At 42.6% G+C, this 16,848-nt stretch overlaps 1 protein-coding gene across 10 annotated transcripts in view; it reads left to right on the top strand.

Annotated features, from left to right (window-relative positions):
- Nucleotides 1-16,848, top strand: part of SLIT2 (slit guidance ligand 2) — a 232,426-nt gene that overhangs the window by 118,076 nt on the left and 97,502 nt on the right. For all 10 annotated transcript variants that reach the window (XM_083457980.1, XM_083457978.1, XM_083457977.1 and 7 more), the window contains exon 5: nucleotides 13,002-13,073. In XM_083457980.1, coding sequence (XP_083314106.1) covers nucleotides 13,002-13,073 — 72 coding nt within the window. The remainder of the gene's footprint in view (nucleotides 1-13,001; nucleotides 13,074-16,848) is intronic.

Below are 16,848 nucleotides of genomic sequence, written 5' to 3'. Positions count from 1 at the left end.
TATCAAATCCAAACTCTTCTTCTTCTTCTTTGCTCAAAAAAAACAACAACCCCACAATGCAAAGCCAAGATTGATCTTCACTTGGTAGTCATGGTTCCATTGAGTGAAAGAAACTTCAGTCCCTGGTTTGGACATAATACTTAGCCAGGGGTTGTGGCTTGTTGCTTTTGCTCACACTAGTAGAGGACTGAAGCGAAAGCATGGTAATCATGGTTTACCATGATAATGCTGGCAATTCAAACATAACCTGCAACAGCTGTTGCAATGACTAACCAAGTTTTGACATCACCTTCAGATAATGCAAAGACGAATAATCAGTCATGACAAAATTTAACTCCTCAACAATTCTGTTGTTAGAATAATGTTAGCACACCTAGACTGAGGGCAGTGAACATCCAAATATTGTGACTGGAATATATATTTAACGGCATGTTTCAGTCAGTGGGGCTCAAAGTTAGGTCATGCGGCCATTCTTATATCTAGAGATGTAGGTCAATGGTGTATCATACTTTGATATTATATTGCTCATCATTCAGTGACCTGTTGTTTAAATGTTTTGACAAGTCAATGGGCGTCACTCAGCTTCCTCTATTGGCTTTGCCAGTGTGACTTTTTGTGTATAAAAACTTCAGGGAGGGAACCTGGAATATCCCTAAGCCCTTCATTGATAGTTATTTTTTAATTACACATTATGTAAGAAGGAATGATAGCTGATTAAGGTGCCATACCCTCTCAAAGCATTTTTGGATCTCAAGAAAAGTATAGGTGAGGCTCTGATGTAAAGGTAAAGGTACCCCTGCCCGTACGGGCCAGTTGTGTCCGACTCTAGGGTTGTGCGCCCATCTCACTCAAGAGGCCAGGGGCCAGCGCTGTCCGGAGACACTTCTGGGTCACGTGGCCAGCGTGACGAAGCTGCTCTGGCGAGCCAGCACCAGCGCAGCACACGGAAACGCAGTTTACCTTCCCGCTATAAAGTAGTACCTATTTATCTACTTGCACTTAGGGTTGCTTTCAAACTACTAGGTGGGCAGGAGCTGGGACCGAATGACAGGAGCTCATCCGCCGCGGGGATTCGAACTGCCGACCATACGATCGGCAAGTCCTAGGCACTGAGGTTTTACCCACAGCGCCACTCGCGTCCACGAGGCTCTGATGTACTTCCTTTTTATTTTTATAATTACCATTCATTAATGCTAAGCCATTGTAGCCTTCCATAATTTGAGTGGTGAATCTGCTCAGGAAATTAATTTCCTTTAATGAATAATATTTACTGTCGGCTTAATTTTATGCTGTGCCTTTGTAACAAATTACTGTAAGTGCATTTTTGGATGCATTGCATGATGGAATTGATTCTTGCTTTGAGAATTGCTAATTTGATGCTTTAGTTTATTTCCAAGGTTGAATCGGAACCTTTATAATAAGTAATGGAAAGGATGTGAATTCTACTCACTTACCGTATTTTTCGCACCATTGGACGCACTTTTTCCCTCCTAAAAAGCAAGGGAAAATGTGTGCGCGTCCTATGGAGCGAATGCAAGGGGGAGGCAGGCGGGAAAAGCCCCCAAGAGCCGCACACAAGCTTCGTGCGCTCTTGAGGGCTTTTCTCCAGGAGGGAGAAGGGACTGACTGGCCGCATCGGTCCTTTCTCCCTCCTCGGGGAAAAGCCCCAAAGAGCGGCGCCCTCTTTAAAGGCTGCGCGGCTCCTGCGGGCGTTTCTACGAGGTGGGGGAATCCCTGCACCTCCCAGAAAAGCCAGGAGAAGCCGCGCAGCCCCTTTAAAGAGCGCACGGCTTCTGAGGGAGGTGGGGGAAGCTGCAGCAGCTTCCCTCCTCCCGCGCTCCCTTTGAAGCGGCAATGTAGGAGGGGAGCAGCTTACACTTGTGTAAGCAGCTCCTCTCCCACTTTCCTGCTTCAAAGCAACTAAGGAGGAGGGAAGGAAGGGGACCGTGGATCCTCCGCTGCTCACAGGGATTCTTCCGTGATTGCTTTGAATCAGGAAAGTGGGAGGGGAGCAGCTTACACTCGTGTAAGCAGCTCCTCTCCCACTTTCCTCCTTCAAAGCAACTAAGGAGGAGGGAAGGAAGGGGACCATGGATCCTCCGCTGCTCGAGGCTGCAGCAGATTCCCTTCTCCGTGATTGCTTTGAAGCGACAATGTGGGAGGGGAGCAGCTTACACTCGTGTAAGCAGCTCCTCTCCCACTTTCCTCCTTCAAAGCAACTACGGAGGAGGAGGAGGGAACGAAGGGGACCATGGATCCTCCGCTGCTCAGGAAAGTGGGAGGGGAGCAGCTTACACTCGTGTAAGCAGCTCCTCTCCCACTTTCCTCCTTCAAAGCAACTACGGAGGAGGGAAGGAAGGGGACCATGCATCCTCTGCTGGCGAATGCAGCAGATTCCCTTCTCCCGGGGTCCCTTTGAAGCAGAAAAGTGGGAGGGGAGCAGCTTACACTTGTGTAAGCAGCTCCTCTCCCACTTTCCTGCTTCAAAGTGGAGGGAATCCACTGCAGTTGCGAGCAGAGGATCCATGGCTCTGCTTCCTTCCCTCAAAGCAGGGTGCAGGGGTGAAGGGGGGAAAGAGGGCAGGAAATAGAGGCCGGGCAGGAAGACACAACCACACTTTGACCACTGGAAAGTCCACCCCAGCCTCCCCAGATTTCCACTGAGATGGCCAGGCTAATCTCGATGGCCATAAGTCAGGCTCAGCATTATTAACGGGACTTAGATAAGCCATTGTTCCCCTTCCTACCCTCCTCTGAGGCTCAATTTAAAGCAGCAAAGTGGACAGGAGCCGCCCGCTTTGCTGCTTTAAATAGTTTAGTGCAACATTTGATTCAGAATATTTTTTTTCCGTATTTTCCTCCTCTAAAAACTAGGTGCGCCCTATGGTCAGGTGTGCCCTATGGTGCGAAAAATACGGTAGTTCCATGAAGATTGCAAAAATAAAACAAAAACTTCAGGGAAGTGCTTAGGATTTATTTCAGTTGTCCCCGCAGAACACCACGCTTCTGGGTAGTTGCTTGGGGCAAAGCCGCTGGAATTTCCACTTGATGCTGGAAGAAGCCCACCCATAACGTTTCATGAATTTCTTGAACTCTGGCACCCTCCTAAACTTACATTACTTTCTGAGCCCTCAACTCTTGGCAGCTATGTTTTTCTCAGGCACAGCTGCATGTATTATGCAATGTGCAAAGGGATCTATAAGTTGAGGTACTAATCCAACATTGTCAGTAGAAGACTAGAGCAGAACATCTCCTGAAACCAGCTAGCTAGAGAATAATTCACAAAGAGAGAAGTAGATATGGCCAAAACCCCCATATGTTCCCTGTCTATCCGTCCACTGTTTGGGTGCTGCGGTGCTACGCCTCTGCTACAAGGAGGACAAACGCCTGCCTCTGTCTGCTGGAGAACTACTTCAGCACACTTTCCAATTCTTTTTCTTCCTCCTGAGGCCCATCAGATAGGTTTTTATTATTATTATTCAGAAAGATACAAGGACAGCTTAAACTCTTATAAGGTAAAGGGACCCCTGACCATTAGGTCCAGTCGTGACCCACTCTGGGGTTGCAGCGCTCATCTCGCTTTATTGGCTGAGGGAGCCGGCATACAGCTTCTGGGTCATGTGGCCAGCATGACTAAGCCGCTTCTGGCGAACCAGAGCAGCGCACGGAAACGCCGTTTACCTTCCCTCCCGGAGCGGTACCTATTTATCTACTTGTACAGTGGTGCCCCACAAGACGAATGCCTCGCAAGACGGAAAACCCACTAGACGAAAGGGTTTTCCATTTTTCAATGCGCTTCGCAGGACAAATTTCCCTATGGGCTTGCTTCGCAAGACGAAAATGTCTTGCGAGTCTTGAGATTTTTTTTCGCTCCCCACCCCCTTTTTCTAAGCCGCTAAGCCGCTAATAGCCTTTTAGCAGCTAATCCGCTAATCCCTTAAGCCTTTAATAGCTGCTAATAGCTGCTAATAGCGCTAATCCGCTAATCCGCTAATAGGGTTGCTTCGCAAGACAAAAAATCTGCTAGACGAAGAGACTCGCGGAACGAATTAATTTCGTCTTGCGAGGCACCACTGTATCTACTTGTGCTTTCGAACTGCTAGGTTGGCAGGAGCAGGGACCGAGCAACGGGAGCTCACTCCGTCATGGGGATTCGAACTACCGACCTTCTGATCAGCAAGCCCTAGGCTCTGTGGTTTAACCCACAGCGCCACCCGCGTCCCAAACTCTTATAGTGTGTACATAATAACACTGATAAACACACAGCTATATACACAAAACTGCTTTAAAAAGTAGACGTGTGATAATCATAAATAAAATCAGTTAAGCTTGTAAAGCAAACCTAGATTTTTTTTTAGTCATAGTGCGCTTGCTAAAACAAAGTTTTTCGCAGGTGTGTAAAAAGTACAGTGAGGGCACCTGAGCAATGCAGGTAGGAAGGTCATTCCAAAACACACTAAAAGGTGTTGCCAGATCCAACGAAAACCAGCAGCGGAATGAAAGGGAAGTGCTGCCGCAGCCGCCTTTGAGCAGCTAAAGCCTGCCCCCAAGCCTCCACCTGATTGGTTGGCTACCTGGGGGCGTGGCGTGGCAGCCAAGCCAGCTGGGCTGGAACACCCCCTGCCAACGTGGGAAATGGCTCCTTCTCACAACTCCTCCCCTCTGTAAGGAGGAGAGGCTTTGCCAGATGCCAAACCAACCAACTATCCATTGCCATCCTAAGCACACCTCCCCCCTGAAAAGAAGAGTAACCATCCTGACTGACCCTATACCTTTTTTTCCCTATCTCCCAGAACTGTCTGATGTAATAGATAAAACAAGAGGTGGGGCCCTGCCAGCTTCTGTCCTTGGAACAGAATACATGCCCATCACAGGAATGGGTGATGTGCATGATAGTTATTGCACATAGCAATTTCCATTTATACAATTAAAATAATAGCACTGTGCTTCATAAAGCAAATGGCATATTCAACTGGAAGTATTTGGTGAATAATAAAATAGCTGCAATGCAGAACTGACTTCATTTGCAACGAACGGGTGCATTATGCGTGATTCACTAATCTGTTCCGTGTACATTTTTTAATTTAAAAAATACATACAGAAATACCACTGGTGGAGGTGGGTGGGTGGGTGCAGTGCTTTTTTTCTAAAAAAAAGTTTAGGGGTGCTCTCATTTTCCTACTCACATTGAAATACTGCCCCCCAATAGACCAAACTTAGATTCACAAAATGTTTTGGGGTATGCATCCCCCTGCATCCCCCCAGAAAAAAGCACTGGGTGAGTGAATAGGGAACGGTAATGCCTGCTTTTCCAGAATTCACTCTTCCTTCCAGCCATGGCCCCAGAGCAACATGTGCATTAACATCCTTCAACGTCAACTTTAAGTGGTGCAAACTGAAGTCAAACTGTTGGAGAAGTTACAGTGCCTGCTGTGGCTGTAGAGACCAATACAGGAGAGACATGAAGTTTCTTCTCTATGCGCTCAGTGGCCATTCCTTTGCCTACAAGGGATTCCCACATGGCGGGGCTGATGTTGCCAGCCTTCATGTCATGTTTGCAGAATCTTTGTAACACGGAGATGGCCTACCAGCAGGCCTGGTGCCTGAAGTCAGCTTCATCATAGAGCACATCCTTCGGATCCTGCCACTTTCTACTCTGTAGACATAACCAGGCCAGTGTAGACGTCGCTGAGACAGGAGTGCAGACATGCTGGGAATGTGGGCATAGGAGAGCACATCTTTGTTTGAGTCTTTGTCCCTCAGGGCCCAAAATCTTTCTGATGCAGTGCGTGTAGAAGGCATTGAGGCAGGTGTAAGTTGCCCATGTCTCATGGTAGTAGTGAGGTTGGCAGAAACGGTGGGATTTGACATGCTTTCCCCAGTAATCAAAGTTGTTAGGCCTTCAGCTAGTGATAGTTTAATGGTGATAGTTTAGTTTAATGGTGATAGTTTGTTAAACTGACCTGAAGGTTTGTGTGCCACTGTACCTAAAAGTGCAAGTTGTTGTTGTTTAGTTGCTTAGTCGTTTAGTCGTGTCCGACTCTTCGTAACCCCATGGACCAGAGCACGCCAGGCACTCCTGTCTTCCACTGCCTCCCGCAGTTTGGTCAGACTCATGTTTGTAGCTTCGACAACACTGTCCAACCATCTCGTCCTCTGTCACCCCCTTCTCCTTGTGCCCTCCATCTTTCCCAACATCAGGGTCTTGTTCAGGGAGTATTCTCTTCTCATGAGGTGACCAAAGTATTGGAGCCTCAGCTTCAGGATCTGTCCTTCCAGTGAGCACTCAGGGCTGATTTCCTTCAGAATGGAGAGGCTTGATCTTCTTGCAGTCCATGGGACTCTCAAGAGTCTCCTCCAACACCATAATTCAAAAGCATCAATTTTTCGGCGATCAGCCTTCATGGTCCAAGTGCAAGTTATATTGTTTATTTGTCTTGTATTGGATGTTGCACATGGAAGGATATAAATTTAACCAACAAATATGCATGTTTCTATCACCCAGTTTAGAACCTTGTTCCCTCCAGATGTTTTAAACTACAATTTCCATCTTCCTCAGCCAGCTTGGCTATGCAGATTGATAACCTTTTCCCCCTAGCTGCAATTTTATTTCTTTTGTTGGGTCAGTTTATACTGGAATTGCTTGTGTTTTGGGTGAATTTGTATGCTCTTGTCAGGGCACAAGTGTTCAAATTGTGTAGTTCTGGATGACATGTTTCCCTCCATATTTTCATTTCATAGCTCTGAAAATAAGGACACGTTATTCCTTGCTCAGCAGTTTCTCTAAAGTATTGGATGCCATTATAGATTTATGATACAACTGATCAGAAACTGAAGAGAGGTTAAACCATGGAGGAAAAATAAAATGACCGGTAATTAAATTTGGAGAAATGTGTTCTTCAGAAAATTTATTGCCTTTAAGTAAATGTTGGTTTAGCTAATGGGGCCCATGTAGGGAGAGGGAGAAGCAGGAACCAACCTTAGATGTGCATGATAGTTATTGCACATAGCAATTTCCATTTATACAATTAAAATAATAGCACTCTGTGCTTTATAAAGCAAATGGCATATTCAACTGGAAGTCTTCGGTGAGTTATAAAATAGCTGCAATGCAGAACTGGCTTCATTTGCAACGAATGGGTGCATTATGTGTGATTCACTAATCCGTTCCATGTACATTTTTTAATTTAAAAAATCCATACAGAAATGTGCGGTGTGTGTTCCCTTAGAACTTTTCTGTACTGATACAGACTATAGCATCCTGATTTAAAATACAACTATTAATTTAACAACAAAATCACCCTAATGTATAAATTTAAACCAATCTTATATAAATCCAGTAATTCTCTTTTTTTACTATACATAAGTTGCTATAACGAGCACTTGTTTGTAAGCTGTCAGTTCTTCTACAAAGCAATGCATGCTACATTATCCAGCAACCTGTGCAGCTGAACTGTAAATTCAGGTTATTAAATAAATCATTAATCGAAAATGCTTTCTGTTCCAGAGTTATTTACCTTTGTGTTACCTATAACTAATCACAAATTTTCTAATACCTTTTATAAAATCTTACATGATACACATTCTGAAAAGAAACAAAAATAATAGTCTTTGGAAACCGTTTGTCTAGCTTAATTACAAAACCAAACCAAGCATATTTCATCATTTTTGTTAGTTTGGGTAGATTAGTTTTACTCTGGTCTTGCTTGTGAAGTAAGATTTGATGCTGACTTTTCCTGTCAGTGACATGCAACCATAGCACCCAAAAGCTTATTTGCCACCCTCACCCTGTCTAATTGCACCCCTCTGGGAAAATTCCAATTACAGACGCTTCAGGTTACAGACTCTGCTAACACAGAAATAGTACCTCAGGTTAAGAACGTTGCTTCAGGATGAGAACAGGAATTGTGCGGTGGCGGCAGGAGGCCCCATTAGCTAAAGTGGTTCTTAACCTCAGGTTAAGAACAGTTTCAGGTTAAGAACAGACCTCGGGAACAAATTAAGCTTTCAACCCGAGGTACCACTGTACTCCTTGTTTGTGGCATTGCCTATTTTGGGAACATCTAGCCCTCTTCTTCTGTTATGCTGGTAGTTTGGGTAGTTTGAGGTGCCCTTAGAGTGATGAAAGAGCGATGAGGCAGTAGAAACTTCTAAATGGTCTTTGGTTTCTTCCATTAGCCCATTGTTGTTGTACCATTCATTTCATTATTATTAATAATAAAATATATATATATATATATATATATATATATATGCAGGTTTTGGTGTCCTCGGGTGTCTTCCCGTGTAAAAGTTGGGGTGTCTAGGCGACGTTTCGGCGAGGTCTCACTCGTCATCTTCAGGCTGGTGCTTTCGGCTTCTTGTTACTGGAACAGAGCAGGATCTCAGTGTTTGAGTTCCTATAAATACTGTTGAGGAGGTGTGGTGTATAGCCTCCAATGTTCTGGGCAGAGAGGAGGTTCCCAGGCTAGTGTGCCTTTTCTTCTTTTGTTCCTTAATTACTTGAGGGATATCTTGAGTGATTTCTTGAGTGATTTCCTGAATCCCACTTAGGTGGGTCATTAGGTGTGGATTAGTTGCTAAAGCCTTCGTGTCTTGAACTCTTGAACTTTGTGAAGAGTTTTTCTGAGAAGATGGCTGTACTGCACTTGGTTGTGCTCTGGCTTGGCTTCGTGTATAGGGGCGAGCTGTGGTTTTGTGGCCTGTGCCAGCCAGATCTGTGTAGGGATTGCAGGGGGGTGCAGCATCCGGAGGTGCCACCCTGGTTTGGCTACTGGATGGTGTCTGTAATTTATCTGTGGAGAGGGTCTGGGTTTGGGTCTGGTGTGGTTGATTGGTGATGGCGTTCTGTGTGCCTCTGGATCTGGTGTCAGATTTTGTGGGGAGGGCTAATTTCCAGATGTCTGGCAAGCGGGATGTGTCGTCACGCTTGTTCATGTTGTGAGGGTGTTTCTCTATCTCGATGGCTTCCATGATTATTCTCTTGTGGTGATGTTCCATGTTAAAGAGCAATTTGGAATCTGCAAAATTAATTTCGTGTCCTGTTTCTTTCATGTGTTGGAAAAGAGAGGAAGTTTTTTCTTCTTTTTTGACGGCATTCTTGTGTTCTGCGATCCGTGCATTTATTCGTCTGTTTGTTTGTCCAATGTACGTGGCTGGGCAGACTTTGCAGGGTATTTCATAGACCCCTTGGTTTTCCAACTGAATTTTATCCTTGGGGTTTCTGAGGATATTGGCTATTTTTTGGTTGGTGCAAAAGGCTGTTTTGATATTGTGTTTATGGAGGATTTTGCTAATTTTATCTGTAGTGCCCTTGATATAAGGAAGGAGGGCTATGCCATTGTTTTCTTCTGTGTCTTGGTTCCCACGTTGGCAGGGGGTGTTCCAGCCCCCAAAAACCAAGACACAGAAGAAAACAATGGCATAGCCCTCCTTCCTTATATCAAGGGCACTACAGATAAAATTAGCAAAATCCTCCATAAACACAATATCAAAACAGCCTTTTGCACCAACCAAAAAATAGCCAATATCCTCAGAAACCCCAAGGATAAAATTCAGTTGGAAAACCAAGGGGTCTATGAAATACCCTGCAAAGTCTGCCCAGCCACGTACATTGGACAAACAAACAGACGAATAAATGCACGGATCGCAGAACACAAGAATGCCGTCAAAAAAGAAGAAAAAACTTCCTCTCTTTTCCAACACATGAAAGAAACAGGACACGAAATTAATTTTGCAGATTCCAAATTGCTCTTTAACATGGAACATCACCACAAGAGAATAATCATGGAAGCCATCGAGATAGAGAAACACCCTCACAACATGAACAAGCGTGACGACACATCCCGCTTGCCAGACATCTGGAAATTAGCCCTCCCCACAAAATCTGACACCAGATCCAGAGGCACACAGAACGCCATCACCAATCAACCACACCAGACCCAAACCCAGACCCTCTCCACAGATAAATTACAGACACCATCCAGTAGCCAAACCAGGGTGGCACCTCCGGATGCTGCACCCCCCTGCAATCCCTACACAGATCTGGCTGGCACAGGCCACAAAACCACAGCTCGCCCCTATACACGAAGCCAAGCCAGAGCACAACCAAGTGCAGTACAGCCATCTTCTCAGAAAAACTCTTCACAAAGTTCAAGAGTTCAAGACACGAAGGCTTTAGCAACTAATCCACACCTAATGACCCACCTAAGTGGGATTCAGGAAATCACTCAAGAAATCACTCAAGATATCCCTCAAGTAATTAAGGAACAAAAGAAGAAAAGGCACACTAGCCTGGGAACCTCCTCTCTGCCCAGAACATTGGAGGCTATACACCACACCTCCTCAACAGTATTTATAGGAACTCAAACACTGAGATCCTGCTCTGTTCCAGTAACAAGAAGCCGAAAGCACCAGCCTGAAGATGACGAGTGAGACCTCGCCGAAACGTCGCCTAGACACCCCAACTTTTACACGGGAAGACACCCGAGGACACCAAAACCTGCATTCCTGTACCCGTGAAAATCTACGAAAGCATATATATATATATATATATATATATATATATTAAACAACACACAAAAGCTTATACCCAGAACAAACTTACCTGGTCTCTAAGGTGTTACTGGACAATGTTTTAATTTTTTTAATTTATTTTGACTGTGTCAGACCAACATGGCTACCTGAATCTCTACTTTTGTGTTCACCTTAAATCAACTTTTGGTGTTATACCAATACTGTGGGACCCAGGACAGTGTTGTTTATATTGCACCATTTTTTAATTCATTACATTTTTTTAAATGAATTTATTTATTTTGATAAAAGTAGAGATGGGAGAGTTCTCTGGATCCCAGATTGCTACCCAATCTCCTAAAGGTAAAGGTAAAGGGACCCCTGACTGTCCAGTCGCGGACGAATCTGGGGTTGTGGCGCTTATCTCGCTTTACTGGCCGAGGGAGCCTGTGTTTGTCTGCAGACAGCTTCCGGGTCATGTGGCCAGCATGACTAAGCTGCGTCTGGTGAACCAGAGCAGTGCACGGAAATGCTGTTTACCTTCCTAGTGGAGTGGTACCTATTTATCTACTTGCACTTGGACGTGCTTTTGAACTGCTAAGTTGGCAGGAGCAGGGACTGAGCAATGGGAGCTTCCCCCATCGCGGGGATTCGAACCATCAACCTTCTGATCGGCAAGCCCTACGCTCCTAGTGTACCATATATTCCCATGTATTCAGTAAAAGTCTGCTTTTGGGGAATTTGCAATGCTATCCTCAGTATCTTTACTGGAAACTAATGTGCACACAAAGAACTGCAGTAATAGACAACCAAGAGGAAACCTGTAGATTTTCACTGTGACTTAGAAGGAAATTGTGGGTACTGAGTCCACCGTACCGTGGTCAAACTAATTATGACTACATAATGGGTCTCCAGCAGAACTTGTCGAACTGGGGCAATGTTCTCCCTCTGTTCAAGGGATTCAGGTTGAGTTCAAAATAAGACTATTGGTCTTGTCTCTACCTTATAGGGACCCTTTTCTTAGTGTGGTATACAAGCAAGGGGGGAAATCCCCATTAGAAAAGCACAGGCACTTTAGAAAACAAAACAACAACATGGCTTAGAGGCAAAGGAAGTCATTGTAGATCCATCCCACAGGACTGATTGATTTCCCCTCACTTTTCTTTCAGTTTTAGAGCTTGCTTAAGGCACTGGCTTCATCACTTGAGCACCTGAGCATCTTTCTTTAGCAACCATGGCTCATTCTCTCTGAGGGGATAAATCTGTGTCGGGGCTGTACCACTTCAGAATGTTGATGGGGGTCATATGGCTGAATGTTCTTCAACAGATGAATCCCTGCAGAGAGAAAGATAAAGCTGGAGAAAAACGTTTCTAGCCTGGCCCTACACCCTTGACATAACTGCATGGTGTTTTCTGGGGGTTTTTAATGGTGAATATTTCAGCATATATGGGTGGTGTCCCATAGATACGCCAGAGCAGTATCTATTTATCTACTTGCACTTTGACGTGCTTTCAAACTGCTAGGTTAGCAGGAGCTGGGACCGAGCAACGGGAGCTCACCTCATCACAGGGCCTTGAACCGCCAACCTTCCGATCAGCACGCCCAAATGGCACAGTGGTTTAAACCACAGCGCCACCCGCGTCCCTTATTTAAATATATGTGAGATTAAATCACATCACTTGTCTCTTAAATTTCCATGCAAACCTAGAAATAAGTTAAACTGTACCTGTGTTGTATAGATGTTTTAGTGAAATATGTAAATTCATCAAACAGTTGACAGTCTTCTTACTAAAAATTTGTTTTCACTCTATTTAAAAAGCTTTCCCTCTTCTTTGTTTCTCTCTTCAGTAGAATACAAGCAATGGGGTTGAACACAAAGATAGCTTTCCCTGGATAGAAAGACTCATTCTGTCCAGAGAAGGTTTTTGATCAAGTGGAGGTGATTCCCCCTCTCCCTATAGCCCCCAGCACCCCTCTCCCCTGCCCCACTTTTCTAGGGGGGGGGGTCCCTGGACCCTCCAGAAGAGAGCGGGTGGTGGTGCTGGGGACTACAAAGAGAAAGGAAAGCAGAAGAAAGATTCTTTACTCTGTTGTGGGAATCTCCCCTGAGTAAAATCAGCAGGAGTGAAGTCTCGATCCAGCCCATTGTAAACTCTGAGTAAATATTTTAATACAAATATTGAGAGTCTGGGGGAAAAAATTGCTCTTCCTTTCAAACTGCAAGTCTATCTAAGGATTATCTGGAATGGTGTGTACATTTTTTCAAAAATGAGTTCTTCATTGCTCCATTGCTTAAGCGATATTTTTGAAAAGTGATTGTTTCTTTGTTGTTGATAGCAAGTCATTCATTCTAAGGCAATGTGTATAATTCAGATCTTGCTTGAATTATAGTGGTCTGGATCAGCTTGAAATACCTGTTCTTAAACAGTTGTTCTTTGTATGATATATGAATCAACCGAAGTATTTTCTATTTTTTTTTCTTCCTTAGGGACCTTAGTGAAAACCAGATTCATGCCATTCCTAGAAAGGCTTTCCGTGGAGCTGTAGACATTAAAAACCTGTAAGTATTTTTTAATTCCTTCATAATAAAAAGTTAACACCATTTCATTTATTTTATACATAAATCTAGATTTGTCTATGCACTTCATTAAGTAATATATGGTGAAGCCATATTACTTAAATTGGATTTAGTAACGAAAACTAAAGAATATCGCATGCTAATTTTACATCTGTGTTAATGTCTGAAATGGTCTATTTCTTTCCCTGATCAAGAGTACACTTAGTGTTTATATTCTTACTTGAAAATTATTTTAATTGTAAGTATTTTTTAACATTTCAACTCAACAGCATATATATTCCTTACATTAGATTTTTATTTTAAAAATGAAGGCAATGAAATTTTTAGCATTCCTGAAGAATAAAAACATGTTGCCTCAGGGTTTGCCAAACTTGGATCTCCAACTCTCTTTGGACTACACTTCCCATCATCTCTGGCCCTGCTAGCTAGGGATGATGGGAGTTGTAGTAAGAAAGAAAGAATGAAACCCTGGCCTACGGTAATCATCTCAAAAAAGGCCACACACTGTTTTTGCAGACTTTCAAAATATAGAGAGATACATGATAGAGCTGATACTTTATTAACCTGTTCCCACATTTCAAGTATTATCTCAGTTCTCCAAGCAGTTAGGCTACAACCAATCCAAGGATTTTAATATTTATTTTCTTACTGTTATTTTCTTATTTACATATATTGATGGCTTCGTTTACATGATCGTATCTTGGATTTGTAAACCAAGTTATGAATGATCCTGGTGTGCTTTGGGATGCACACAACCATTTCCATTCCTTCCCTTCTCAGCACACCATAATTAATTTTTGAAGTATTCTGGCAACCACAGTTTCCCATTAGGTCCAGATCAGAAAATTATGGTTACCAGGTTTGGAACAAGCCAAGATATTAAATCGTCCTAAAATTGTGGTTTTAGACCCTATATAGTTCCAAACATGGAACAGGAACTATATTTTCCTGTTTTAGATACAATGGGAAACGACATTTAATTGAAGACATTCTTGCTCAACTGCAGAAGGGAAAGAGTGGCCCATGCATACATAGCTTGGCTTATTAAGCCAAGAGATGCTCACCCTTTCCAGGCAAATGTTCAGGCATTTCTCTGGGCTTGTTGATTTCTTAATTAATATGTGGCATGATAATTATTCACTCCCAAGGTTCTGAATTAAAAAGTGTGTGATTGAGTTACAGAAACACTTCCCTCCAATTTCTCTTAATTGGATGTAATGTGCTTTGAATATATCATCCCTTCATCAAAACCAGTAAGGCCCTTCTGGTCTTCTGAATTATGATGTTGTTGTTGTTATTGTTCTTCTTATTAGTGTTACTATTGAAAAGCTCTTTGTTTTTTGTTTGGGTCTCATTTTGTTCCACCTTCTTAACTACCAGCAATTGCAAAGATGCATTACATGTTTTATGCAACAATTAGTTAAGCGTATATGCATGGTTAGTATATATACTAGAAATTCAAGTGGCAGCATTTTAAATACCTGTAAGATAGATGTATAATAGATAAATAGGTACCACTCCAGCGGGAAGGTAAACGGCGTTTCTGTGCACTGCTCTGGTTTGCCAGAAGCGGCTTAGTCATGCTGGCCACATGACTGGAAGCTGTACACCAGCTCCCTCGGCCAATAAAGTGAGATGAGCACCACAACCCCAGACTCATCAGTGACTGGACCTAACGGTCAGGGATCCCTTTACCTTTTAAGATAGATGATGCCTCCATTAAAAGCAGAGGCGAATCTACTCCAGTCAATTACTGGCTGTATTTTGCTGTTTTAATTTTGCCCATTATGCCTCTGAACTTACATGCCAAATGTTAAGCTATCTCCCCCACCCTCAATTATGTAAAACCACCAGTTCAAACTGTTGTATGATGAGTAGTTGCCCTTGAACTAGAGAGTAGTTCAGTTTATGTCTATGAAGAGGCAGTTGAAGATCTTTCTGAATGCCTGTGATAGCTGCAACTATCATTACCTGGATTACTACTTAAGGGTCTGAGAAATCGACTGGCTGGAACACCAACCAGACTATTTTGGAACAGAACCTTTAATTCTCTCTTTACTGTGACTATCAAAGTGTGTCTTGAAATGAGTCATAGTTGATACTAAAATCTATGTGAAACTTCATGAAATCAGTACCTCTGAAACTTATCAATTCTGGGTTTTTATAAAAGTGGTTAATTGTAAATAAGTATGCAGTTAATTGTAGTCAACATGAATTGACTTTAAAATACTTGAGAAAATTTGGTAGATGCAAACACAAATCAAAAAGGTCCAAGTTAGAGCCAGTAACAAAGTTGGTGACCATATGCTCAAATTCTCTTGAGTGAAAAAGGCTTGAAGAGAAAAGTGGTGAGCTTGTTAGAATAGCCATTCCACAGAAACTGTGTGCACGTACTTATGCGAGCATAAAGAAAAGTTGTTTCTAACATTGATCTATACAAGTTAAATTAAACTACCGCAGCACTTCTGTTAGTGATTAAAGGAAAATTATATCTGCTTCACAAATGTGTGCATTATCTATCTATCTGTTTATCTATCTATATAATGTATGTTTTATTACATGTATGAAATAAACAAAGTAGTTACAGAATAATCAAAACACACAGCAGATTGGTTTTATCTGCTTTTGAAGTCTTTGAGAGCTGCATTTACCATTTAGATATCAAAGAGATGAACCATTTCTTTTTTGTAATCAGTTCATAATTATGGGGAACAGACAATTATAAACAGAAAATTCAAGAGAACAAACCAATGTCCTGACCACCACTGATAACTAATAAGTTTATTAGGTAAAAGAAAAACCCCAAGGTTTATAAGTAAATCTTAGATTTTTCCTTTCAACCTTAGCTTGACTTTGGACAGAAATTGTAATAACATTTTGTCTGCAGTATGTAGCTACAACTGGAGCGCAGAAGTATTTCTAAACACCACCCATTGATTTGAATATATAACTCTAGCAGGAGAAAGAAGTGTGAGACAGCAGGGAGTTACATGATTGAAGTGCTAATGCTTTCAGAGGAACTTAATAAAGAACCCCTGTGGTGTTTTGTGCACTCTCAACTGGGGGTGAAAAAGAGATAATATGTGTCAATATATGTGATCAGTAGTATATGTGTTTGGAAAGGGTAAATAAAGTTATTGCTTCCAGAATCCTTGAGGAAAGCTGTCACAGGTATTCTTGATAATTTCTAAAGTCTAAGGACAATTCTCTGATGCACATATATTTGAAATGCAGATCATATTAAAGAAGCTTAACGTGTTTAGATAATGAAAAATATTTACAGTAGTGTTTCATATATGAACAGAAACTTTACTGTATTGCTTTGTGTTACTTAATGAAAATGAGACTCGGAGGAGGATGACACCCACAAGGTGGGCAGACTTTTTGCAACAGTTATTTATAAAAATGGCACAGACAATTGCTGGCGTCAAACCCCTTATGTGGATTTAGGATTTATTGGGAGGCAGGGCTATAAACATTTAACTGATCATCACAATAGTTCAAAAAAGGTACATGAAACCCATATAACCAGACCTTATACACTTTGTGAAATGAATAAACCCTACACACTGTGATTTGCATGTGAAGATTTCCATGCATTTTAGGCTGCTCCCCATGGCAATTCAGGTTTCTGTAGAGAAGATGTATGTACAAGGCTTTTTAAGAAAAGAACAAGTAGGGTTTTCCCAAGCAGGCAAAGTAGAAGTAAGACTTTATTACGAACAGTTGCCGTAGTCCAAGATCTCCTCTGGTGTCC

The sequence above is a fragment of the Podarcis tiliguerta genome (genome assembly GCF_965153285.1).
Source record: "Podarcis tiliguerta genome assembly, chromosome: 9".
NCBI lineage: Eukaryota > Metazoa > Chordata > Lepidosauria > Squamata > Lacertidae > Podarcis > Podarcis tiliguerta.
Note: the sequence above shows the minus strand (reverse complement) of the source record. Positions and strands in the feature narration are given on the sequence as shown.